This window comes from Halichondria panicea, chromosome 2 (genome assembly GCF_963675165.1).
Source record: "Halichondria panicea chromosome 2, odHalPani1.1, whole genome shotgun sequence".
NCBI lineage: Eukaryota > Metazoa > Porifera > Demospongiae > Suberitida > Halichondriidae > Halichondria > Halichondria panicea.
Window position 1 is genome coordinate 1,159,561 of NC_087378.1, and position 10,440 is coordinate 1,170,000.

General features: G+C 43.3%; 3 protein-coding genes across 4 annotated transcripts in view; 1 reads left to right on the forward strand and 2 right to left on the reverse strand.

Moving 5' to 3' along the window:
• The first annotated feature begins 20 nt into the window (after nucleotides 1-20).
• LOC135331730 (glutamine--tRNA ligase-like) lies at nucleotides 21-3,252 on the forward strand. Its single transcript, XM_064526967.1, has 15 exons — nucleotides 21-286; nucleotides 342-427; nucleotides 478-664; nucleotides 778-965; nucleotides 1,085-1,308; nucleotides 1,570-1,707; nucleotides 1,763-1,850; nucleotides 1,898-1,983; nucleotides 2,030-2,087; nucleotides 2,138-2,242; nucleotides 2,394-2,486; nucleotides 2,558-2,700; nucleotides 2,824-2,881; nucleotides 2,939-3,064; nucleotides 3,124-3,252. The coding sequence occupies exons 1-15, from the start codon at nucleotides 76-78 to the stop codon at nucleotides 3,205-3,207; spliced, it is 1,875 nt and encodes a 624-aa protein (XP_064383037.1). The 5' UTR covers nucleotides 21-75; the 3' UTR covers nucleotides 3,208-3,252.
• Nucleotides 3,233-5,830, reverse strand: LOC135331733 (carbohydrate sulfotransferase 15-like). The gene is made up of 2 exons (XM_064526970.1): nucleotides 5,679-5,830; nucleotides 3,233-4,720 (listed from the first exon to the last, which is right to left on the reverse strand). Exons 1-2 carry the CDS (start codon nucleotides 5,793-5,795, stop codon nucleotides 3,290-3,292), a joined length of 1,548 nt encoding a protein of 515 aa, XP_064383040.1. The 5' UTR covers nucleotides 5,796-5,830; the 3' UTR covers nucleotides 3,233-3,289.
• Nucleotides 5,831-5,898: 68 nt separating this feature from the next.
• The window catches only part of LOC135331717 (exportin-7-like), a 10,009-nt gene continuing 5,467 nt past the window's right edge, over nucleotides 5,899-10,440 (reverse strand). For both annotated transcript variants that reach the window (XM_064526955.1, XM_064526954.1), the window contains exons 13-27: nucleotides 10,388-10,430; nucleotides 10,221-10,313; nucleotides 10,050-10,123; nucleotides 9,878-9,958; nucleotides 9,761-9,824; nucleotides 8,790-8,937; nucleotides 8,602-8,663; nucleotides 8,395-8,483; nucleotides 8,126-8,240; nucleotides 7,873-8,003; nucleotides 7,419-7,578; nucleotides 7,098-7,236; nucleotides 6,598-6,848; nucleotides 6,341-6,468; nucleotides 5,899-6,141 (exon numbers count right to left, since the gene is read on the reverse strand). In XM_064526955.1, the coding sequence (XP_064383025.1) occupies nucleotides 6,033-6,141; nucleotides 6,341-6,468; nucleotides 6,598-6,848; nucleotides 7,098-7,236; nucleotides 7,419-7,578; nucleotides 7,873-8,003; nucleotides 8,126-8,240; nucleotides 8,395-8,483; nucleotides 8,602-8,663; nucleotides 8,790-8,937; nucleotides 9,761-9,824; nucleotides 9,878-9,958; nucleotides 10,050-10,123; nucleotides 10,221-10,313; nucleotides 10,388-10,430 (1,687 nt within the window). In that variant the 3' untranslated portion in view covers nucleotides 5,899-6,032. The remainder of the gene's footprint in view (nucleotides 6,142-6,340; nucleotides 6,469-6,597; nucleotides 6,849-7,097; nucleotides 7,237-7,418; nucleotides 7,579-7,872; nucleotides 8,004-8,125; nucleotides 8,241-8,394; nucleotides 8,484-8,601; nucleotides 8,664-8,789; nucleotides 8,938-9,760; nucleotides 9,825-9,877; nucleotides 9,959-10,049; nucleotides 10,124-10,220; nucleotides 10,314-10,387; nucleotides 10,431-10,440) is intronic.

Sequence of the window (10,440 nt, forward strand, 5' to 3'; positions counted from 1 at the left end):
GGTGGGGCTGGTTCAGAACTTAGAGAACTTGCTGTACCCACGTGGCACATATAGTTTTATAGCTGCTGTGTGGACATGTCTGCTTTGATGAGGTGCTTGTTCTGTGGAGCCAGACTTGCTTCTGTTAGAAAGAGCAGTGCAGCTTCTTTATCTGCAGCTAGACTACTGAGTGCTCCCAGCTCCCGATGGAGCCAATGGAAGAGTGGAGGAGGGGCAGTTGATGCAGTGAATCAGCCAAGGAGATGGACTTCCTCTGCGTCCTTTTCATCAAGATTTCACATGCCAGGTGAGTGAGGTGACTGATTCATTGAAATTTGGATGGATTCTTGTTTTGCGCTCAGGGGAGAATCACACGACTGATGGCTATGTTGTGACACCAAACACTGCACAGTTGCTAGCTACACACTTGCAGGAGACAGGTGGCAAGGTAACAGTTGCACTGTTATGTGGTATAGTAAATAACACCAACCTGCATAGGTGATCACTCGATTTCCCCCTGAGCCAAATGGTGTCCTGCACATTGGACATGCCATGGCCATCAATTTCAGTTTCGGTTATGCTCGTGCCAATGAAGGCGTGTGCTACCTTCGCTATGACGACACCAACCCAGAGAAAGCAGAAGAAAGATTTGTGAGAGAGATCAAAGAAATGGTGGAATGGCTAGGTGAGTCTGCAGTATATTCAGCGTTACAGTATTTGATCTAAGTATATACAATTAAATAAAATAGATTGTTAATTTGTGCTCTCCTCCTCACGTTATCTATTTTATACGTTTAGGTCACAGGCCCTACAAGATCACCTATGCCTCCGACCATTTCCCTCAGCTGTACAAGTATGCCCTCGAGTTAATCAACAGAGACCATGCATATGTCTGTCATCAGCCGCCATCAGAGGTCAGGGATCGCGAAGCTCCACCCAGTCAGTGGAGGGATAGACCCAAAGAAGAGTCGCTGAGGTTATTCGAAGTGAGTATAATTATGGTTTGTTTAGCCTAATATAGTGGATTATTTAGTAGATTTTCTTCTACTCGGTTACTCACTGTAAATGTTGTGTCATCTTCTTGCAATTTGCCCACACACACTAGGAAATGAAGGCTGGACAGTTCAAAGAAGGTGAGGCCACTCTCAGAATGAAGATGACATTGGGAGATGGGAAGAGAGATCCAATAGCATACCGAGTCAAGACCACCACCCATCCCCGGACCGGCCACACCTGGTGTATCTATCCCACCTATGACTACGCTCATGCTCTGTGTGATTCGTTGGAGAACATCACTCACTCCTTCTGCTCCAAAGAGTTTCAAGCCAAGTAATTACACACACACACACACACACACACACACACACACACACACACACACACACACACACAACACACACACACACACACACGGCTATGTATTCTATTCAGCCTCACTAAGCAGCGTATATTTTCATGCATTAAGTTCACCTTTGCATTATGCTTGCTGTCCTCACCATCTCCTTGAGAAGTTACTCTAGCTTTGGCTGTAAAAACAATTTCTCATAGCCATGTGTGTGTTGCCTAATACTTCCCCCCCCCCCTCTTCAGACGCCCTTCCTACTATTGGCTGTGCAATGCTCTTGACGTGTACTGCCCTGTGCAGTGGGAGTTCAGTAGACTCAACGTTTCTCACACTCTCGTCTCAAAGAGGAAGATACAACCTCTCATTGACGCTGGAATAGTCAGGTGATCATCGTTGTGAAAATCTATTTTTGTTTATAAGATTACTACATATTTTCAGTGACTGGGATGACCCTCGATTGTATACCCTGAGTGCTTTGCGTAGGAGGGGATTTCCCCCAGAGGCCATCAATGACTTTTGTGAATCGGCAAGTATATTTATTTTTCAGTACAAGTTTCATTCTTTTTTTTTTAGTATGGAGTGCTTCAATCGGATGGTGTCATTTACCCAGAGCTCATTGAGTCCTTTGTCAGAAAATCCCTCAACAAGACTGCCATCAGGTAAGCCAGTGGATTCTCCTGGCTGTGTAACCTACCTAACATACAGGGCAATGGCTGTGCTGGACCCAGTGAAGGTTATCATTACCAACTTCCCATACCCTGAGGTAAGAACGAAGCAACTTTTAGTATAAGTAACCGAGTATGACTATCGCAGGAGGTGGAGCTGACGGTGCCCAACGTACCGCGAGACCCTGAACAGGGGCAGCACATTGTACCCTTTTCAAAGGAGCTCTACATTGACCGGGGTGACTTCAAAGAAGTGCGTGAAAAGTGTACTGCCAATAATTCATAGCTTATAGTGTGTTTACTAGATCGTGTGTGTATAGTTGTTAATGCACAGTTTGGTTTTCAGGTGCTGTACATGTACACTTTATACACATTCTCCCCCACACCACATCACACCACCACAGGAGGCTGACAATGGCTACTGGCGACTCACACCCACCCAACCAGTGGGGCTAAATCATGCCAGCTGTGTCATCTCTGTCAAAGATGTTCTCAAAGTATAGATACACTCCCCCCCCCCCCCCCCCCCCTACATAGTTATGTCTAACAGCTTGTATCATCTGTTTAGGACTCTGAAGGGAAGGTGTGTGAGCTGCATGTGGAGTGTAAGATATTTGAGAGAGGAAAGATGGCAAGGAAAGATCGTCCCAGGAGCTTCATCCACTGGGTCTCTAATCCTCTACCCTGTACCTTCCGAATCTTCAACAAACTGTACGTATATCGAGTACCCTCAATTACAGTGTATTCTAATACATTTCAGTCACACTACAGCCATTCCTATTATAATGGTAATTGTTCTTTCCCCTCCCACCCCCTCCATCCCCCTATGTTCAGGTTTACTGTCGAGTCACCTGAGGAGGCCAAAGATGGCATCCTGTCTGTTGTCAATCCTGTAAGGTGGACCGATTACGTATACTGGTCTATGTCAGTGTGTCTCCTCTCTACCTAGACCTCTCTGAGGGAGTACCCGGGGGCTATAGTGGAGCAAAGTGTTCTAAATGCCCCCTCTCTCACTAGGTACCAGTTTGAGAGGATTGGCTACTTTTGTGTGGACCCTGACTCTTCATCAGACAAGGTGAGAGTAAATTAAAATACTAGTTATTGTGATTATTGCCCCTCTCTCTACACATGCAGTTGGTGTTCAACAGTACTCTGCCACTCAAGGAGAGCCCTAGCAACCCGACCCCAGGGCCACTGGGGAAACGCAAACAATATTAGTTCATGCTTGTATTTTACTATAGCATTATTCTTGCAATAAACTCATGATCAATAGATAAATGTATACACAATGTACGCTGTGTTAATGATTCCAAAGAAAGCTGTCATCACCTAATAACTCTGACAATTGTTCATTGTGGGGTGAATAAAAACTGTTCAATAGTTGAATAGTAGAGGGTTTTATTCTGAATATTGAGTCTTGTTCTTTTGTCCGCTTGTTTATTTTTTCTGAGAACCACTGTTTTGTGTCATCTCTTGAAATTGGGTCGATGTCAAGAAATACAGTCAGCTTTTGCATGGTTTCAAATGGGTCGCTTATCAAGTCCTCCATTCTTAGAAATAAAAACTGCTTCATTGGGAAAAACTTGAGCCATTTTCGTATGTGTACATGATAGAGTCCAATATCCAATCGATGGCCAATTTTTCCACACTCATTAGCTACTGGTATGCTCTTGAGGGTGCGTGAAAATCCAAGGGAGTGGTTGATTATTGCACCTGGTCGTACTGACACGTATTCAAATCTCGTACTTGCACATTTGTATGTTGAAGCTGTCTCAGTGCACTTCTCAAATGACTTTGTTAATTCCACGACCTGATCGTGGAGCAACTTAGGTCCATTCTCCAGCACTTCTGGCGGCCATTGTCTGATGTCATCTCCATTGTGATATTTGCAGCTCCAAATGCAGTGAGATATGAGCCTGTCCACTGGGTTTCTCATCATCACCACAAACTTTGTATCGGGTAGCAGCCTTGACATGAGTGCAGGCAGTATACAATAGTCCAAGCCTCCCGTTAACGGTGAATGCCACAGTGTAGACTGGCTAGCATCGTAAGTGATCAGGTTAGAGACTGAGGTAGATGTCAACGCATCAGCAACTGGTTGGAAGAAGAGAGAATATTGAGTGACTGAAAGGGCTCCACGATCTTTGGAGCTTTCCCTACTGTGTGCCCCTCTTGTCCACCAGTGAGGTTCTTTTCTAGTTGGGCCAATAATTTGGGGGTGTTTTCTCAGTCCTTCATCGAGTGTTGTTGTGGCACTTTTGGGGAAACCAGCCACAAAGAAGTAAGGGAGGCAAATAAGTTGGATCTTAGAGTGGGTTTTCTTGAAGACAAGGTGTGTTAATTCCTTCAGATAATTTGGGGTAAGCACAGCAGAGCTATCAAGCTGAGATAGCACGGATATTGCATCTTGAGACAGGTTAGAGTACCAGCAAGGATTCTTGTAACTTGCTAGAAACGATTTTGGAATCACTGATTGGTAGAAATCGATAAAATGGAGAGCAAATTGAACGGCCTTTTCAAAGTTCTCCTCCTGTAGATCAGCATCGTCTAGCCCCATACCCACACTACATTGTTCCAAATCCTGTCTTAGTGACATTCTGTAATGTCTTTGATTGTGTATTTGATTGTGTATTTCTTGAGCTTTCTCTTCACTTTTCTTGAGTGAATGTTTGGGCAAGTCCTTTTCATTGTCATTGGGAGACGACTCTTTCAGTAGCGCCACATTTTTAACCTGTAAAAATAATAAGTAGGTTATGGACAGCAAGTGTGGATGTGTTTTAGCTAGCTGTTGGCTTTGGCTTTTCTTTGCAAGGGGTACAAGGGGGTATTATGAGACTTTTAAATGTTTCTGACCCCCCTGTCTTGCAGTAATCTTTAGGGAGCTAAATAGCCTGTTCAATAACTACTATGCTCAATAGGCATTGCATGTAAGCAACAAAATCTAGTGACAGTGCTTTGTTTGCAGCTAATCTAGCTTTTAGTGCTCAAAGTGATTCGGGTATTATTAACGCTAATTGGCTACTCTAGCATATCTGGAACTTTCTTATATTGAAATAATGATTATTCTGTCTATAAAAAAACAGTTACTCTTGTTTTAACAGATACATGATGTATCCAGAGGAGGTCCGACATGCGTGCACGAATCACTACAAGTGCTAGTGCATTGGGCCTGAACAGATCACGTGACCGCAATGACCACAATGCACTGATTTTATAGTGACTCGTGCACGTATGTCGAACCTCCTCTGTGATGTACCTGTAACTACAAACATTTGGCACCCACTTAAAATAATGTGGTCAATTAAATTAAATTTTGTACTTAAGCAAACTATTGTGGTATTTCTGTCAACACAAGCATACAACTCCAAATTAATTTTGGTAGAGAGGTACAGTAGTGCTATCTGACGTGCAAGGCGCAAATCGATCGTTAAATTTGGGTGTAATGCAGACAGATTAGCTGAAGCACTCCTGTTTTAAACAGCTGTCTCATAATTGGTTCCGTCTCACAATACCCTCATCTACACACAGGTTTAATACTTGTGAAAACCTAGTCTCGCAAGTCCAGCCCCTTCACTCACTGAAGGGGCTGGACTTGCGAGACTAGTGAAAACCTTGGGCCTACGAGTAAGGTATACGGTACCAGGTATTTATGCAGTCATATTCATTTCTCACTTCAATCATTTTCATACCTTTGATTCACTGCGATTATCTGATGAGTGCAGAACAAGGTAGACATTTGCAAGTACCCAAAGCAACAGTACAATCGCTATAAACGACTTCTTCATCGTTGTTGTATTAATATACATGTAAACGTATTATAAAAGCAGCCAATGATATTTTATGGTAATGATCACTTCATGTAGATGTGACATAATACATACCCTCTTGAATCAATCATCATACATGTATATATGTACCTGTCAAATTGTTTATAAGATAGAAAATAAGTAAAGAACATACACACCATCAGAAGATACAAAATGCTTCAATGAGAAGTGATTTATTCAGACAAATGAGAAAGTTTGTGAAAGAGTTAGTTGTTGTCAAACCATCATTTCAAAGTGAGGGGCTGCTGCTGAAGTAGTGGTGGAGACAACGCCTTTCAGCGAGTTGTTGATGTTGCGACGAAACACTGACAGATTCTTGGTGAAACTGCAAAAAAAATTACTGTTACTAACGCCAGGCAAAAAAATGGACAGAACTGTACAAGAGGTGGCATGCTATACAGGTTACATGTGACCACCTTGGACCACAATAGACAGATTCAGTATTAAGATAGACAACAATGGATGCACGTGGGCCAGACACATTAAACTGAACAGACACAAGTAGGTACAGCTGAGAGACTTACTTGTCCCTATTTCTAGATTGCAGGTTTCTCTCGATGCCCTCCATCAGGTTCTCGAAGCAGGTCATCATGGCTTCCTGTCTCTCAGCGGGTTGCAAGGCAACCATACGTTCTCGGAGATCCTTGAAATACTGCAGAGATAAAGCAAACATTTAAACACTCACCACAGCGCAGTAAAAGTAGACACAGTGGGAACACAACACACACACACACACACTACACAATCTTGTGCCGATAGTGGCCTGCTGGTGTCACCTGACCTCTTCATTGAGGAGAATGAGACCGAGGAGGGGACGAGACATGGACCACTGATTACGACACTCTTCAAACATTATTATATTCATTATCGATGACAGCATCTGCTGGAGAATTTCCGGATGCAGTTCTAGAATTCTAAGAAAGGGCGTTCTTTGCGTGGGAGAGATGGGTCCCTTTGAGCTGCTTAGTTTCTTGAAGAGGAAGGCAAGAATGTGATCTAGAGTGCTGCAACAACCTGTACAGACCATGGCATCTGGTGTGTGAGTGTGTGTGGGGGGGGGGGAGGGTTAGGGGTTGGAATATGTATGACGTAATTATGATATCATGCCTCTTGGGGTGGGGGATTACTGACAGCCAAACACTGTAGGGGGGGGGGGAGGATTTGCTCTAGCAAAGGAGAGGTGTTGCAATGGGAAGACAAAAAGCTGCTTATAACAATAAATGTCCCCCCACACTTAGTACTCGAGCCAGTTCAAGAATGGTGGATAATGGGGCCACTTACTCAGGCCAGTGAGTCCCTCTGAGATTGTGGAGAGGATATAGATGAAGACCTCTGGTTCTAGAGTGGACACAAACTCCATGTGGTCTTGAGTGAGCACCTCCAACAGGTCGTAATAGCACTTGCTTAGTTTGGGGTACTCCTAATAACATATACAGGAACACAATCATACGACTTGGTGTCAAAAATAAGGTTTTAATGAGGAAAGGGGGAAATCAAGGAAGGCCCATTATTTGGACAGACGTGGAGGGAATGCAAATACTAAAGCATGAGAATCATAATGTTGTCCTATAATGTGTGCAGAGTGATCAAGAGAGCACGCACCAGTAAGTCCTTGAGAGGTATGGAGACCATGAGTTTGATGAATGTGTTGAGGGCCTTGTCTAAAGCATCGTCACCATAGAGTCTGAACACACCAAAGTTGACATAGGTGCCACACAGCGCTCCTTTTAGCATCTCAAAACATATGGAAATGCCTTTTAGCTTGAAACAGAGTCAAGGAATATACACAATGCACGGTAATTCAATGCTGAAAAATGAAAACAGTGGCATTTAGAATATTAACAAAAGAAAGATCATACCACATGCAAGCTAGGGCTATGCTCTCTGCTTAGCCTCATTCCCAGCCTTGTTGTCTCTAAAATAACTATTTTTCAACTTTGTTCTATTAAAGAAAAATCGGCCTGGGACCGAGGCTACGCTCTGCTGTGTATTGCTTAATCAGCTCTTTTTGGGGGGACATGGTGAGAGTAGATCACAGAACGTAGAAAGAGGATATTTTAGGGGGTAGATTTTGTCGGCTGGAATGTCTGTGAGGGTGAGAATATGCTCTCCAAAACTGGTGATGGTTTTAGAGGCTTCTCTGAACAGCAGCACACCATTGGGTGAGGTCACATCAAATTGCAGCCGCTGGAAGGATGAATAACAACAATGGATTAAACTATACACACAGTATGCACTTTGGATGTTACACAATAAATGGAAATGTAAGCTAGGCTAATTACAGCTGTACACAACACACAAATTTTTACTTGTGATCTGTTGAGCACTAGTTCAGTGATCAGTCTCAGTACTGGGGAGGTTACAAATGGGTCGAAGTACCACACATCCAGTGCCTTCAGGAGAATGGTGGTCACCGTGGGATAACTGCCACAAACAGTCAAGAACACAACCGATTCTTGACACAAACCACTCTTGCACTAGTTTGAAGAATATTAACCACCTATCAACTATGGCCAATAATACAGCTGTTATAGGCTGTTGTGTGCAATCTCTATAAATAACACTGTCTGTAGGATACACCCAGTCGAATAGCATCATGTAACTTGTCTTGCTCGTGAAGGAGCGAGCCACTCCCGTGAGGTCCCTACACAGGGCCACCAGGGTACGCTGAAGGCAGACAGAGAAAGAAGGAGTATTGTCATACAGAGTATACATACAGGTGTTGCTATACACATACATTGTACGCACTAAGTGAGAGCCAGTATATATATATATTGAGACGTACTTTGAGTTCATCTTCTGACATTGTTTGTTGCACAAAGTTGGCTTGGAGCTGCTCCGTTACGGCTACAAGAAAGACAATTAAGATGGACTATAATAATAAATTATGTACTAAGTTATAGCCACCCTAATAACAAAGATATGTGTACATGTATGTAGAGGGAGAGTCCCCACCCACCCACACCCACTCACAATTTAAGGGGCTGATGAACCGCTCAAACTTCTCCTCACTCTCTCCCAACTCGACAAGAAGCAGTCTGGCCAGAGCCACATAGAATAGAGTTCGGCAGCCCAGGTCCAGGTTGCTGTGGGCCACATTCAGGAAGGGGAAGTGATCCGGCTGTGTGTTTATGTGTGTGTGTGTGTGGGGGGGGGGGGGGGCAGACAGTTACATGCAACATATTTCATTGACTCAGGGAACCGTGTTACAAATTTGAGATTTGAGTATGCCATCTGAAAGAACTCCTTCTAAACTTTCAGAAAATAGTAACAGAGCCGATTCTTAATATTCTCAAAATACAGCCTGCGTATAGATTTTGCTGTCTATGTATGAAAATGGTCCGATACTCAAGAAAATTGGGTAAGCCAATTAAATGAAAGCACCGAAGGTGCTGATGCCTCGGTGGAGATGCCAAAGCTACATAACATAGAGCTACTAATAGCTTTTATACACATGATTAATTTTGCTGCATGCAAAAACTCTGAGTGGGTAATGATCGACCATGATTGTTGTTAAAAACGATCGATGCCAAAAGTTCAAGTCTAAAATTAATGGCTGCATAATAGCAGAGCCTTGCAACTCTCTTCTCACTCTTGCAGCTACCAATAGCTAGCGTTCAGTGCAGAGCTAACTACTAAGTAGAGTAGCAACACTCGATAAACAAGTTTGGCTACGTGCTCTTCTGAAAAGGCTGCAATGGCATTCCAAGTAAGCAAAACTAGGCATAACTCGAGAACGAAGCATTATTTTGTAAATCCACGAATTAAAATCCAAGTAAACATGACTAGAAGCCTATAGAAACTCTTACTTGCACTTGATTCATCCTTGAGTAACTGTAGCAGTCTACACAGACACACAGACACACAGACACACACACACAAACACACTACCGTATACCTCGCTTGCGCATGCGCACCGAGGCATAATTATACAATAAACTTACTGTGTGGTTCTCCAATATGAACTTGACTGACTCCAGCTTCACCAGCTTCCTCACGCTGCCGTAACTGAAATGAAAATAGCAGTTGAAACAACCACCAGGGAAAGGGTAAACACTCACCCGATGGAAAGGTCAGTGAGTAGCTGCAGAGTCTTGGTGACAATCGTTTTACTGCTAGTCCAGAATTTGAGGTTGGTCACACTGCACGTACACAGAGCAAGACTTAGCACAGAAACACACTTGTATATACAAACACAATGTGCTAAATCAGATTCTGAAAGTGCATGCTCACATTTTATTGACGAAGACGTTGAGTACCATAGACTCATCGTTTAGCCCCAATCTCTCAGATAGTGCTTGGTACACCTGGGGGAGGTGGGCAGGGCCAATATGACGTTACACAGACCAGGAAAAAAAGCACTATTTTGTTACTACAAGGACTACAATAATTATACATGCATACCCCTGAAGTCTTTGAGATGACATCTCCGACGTACACTACTCGAAATTGCTCAAAGAAGTGGAGAAATGACTGATCCAGATTCTCACTTCCATGCTATAGATAGATGTAAAGATCACACACATAATTATTGTAGACACAAAAGAGTCGGTACTTTTACACGTACGAACCTGTGGAAGCTGTGAGTCCGTAAGGTTCATCAGTTGAAGCACCCTGCATAGAA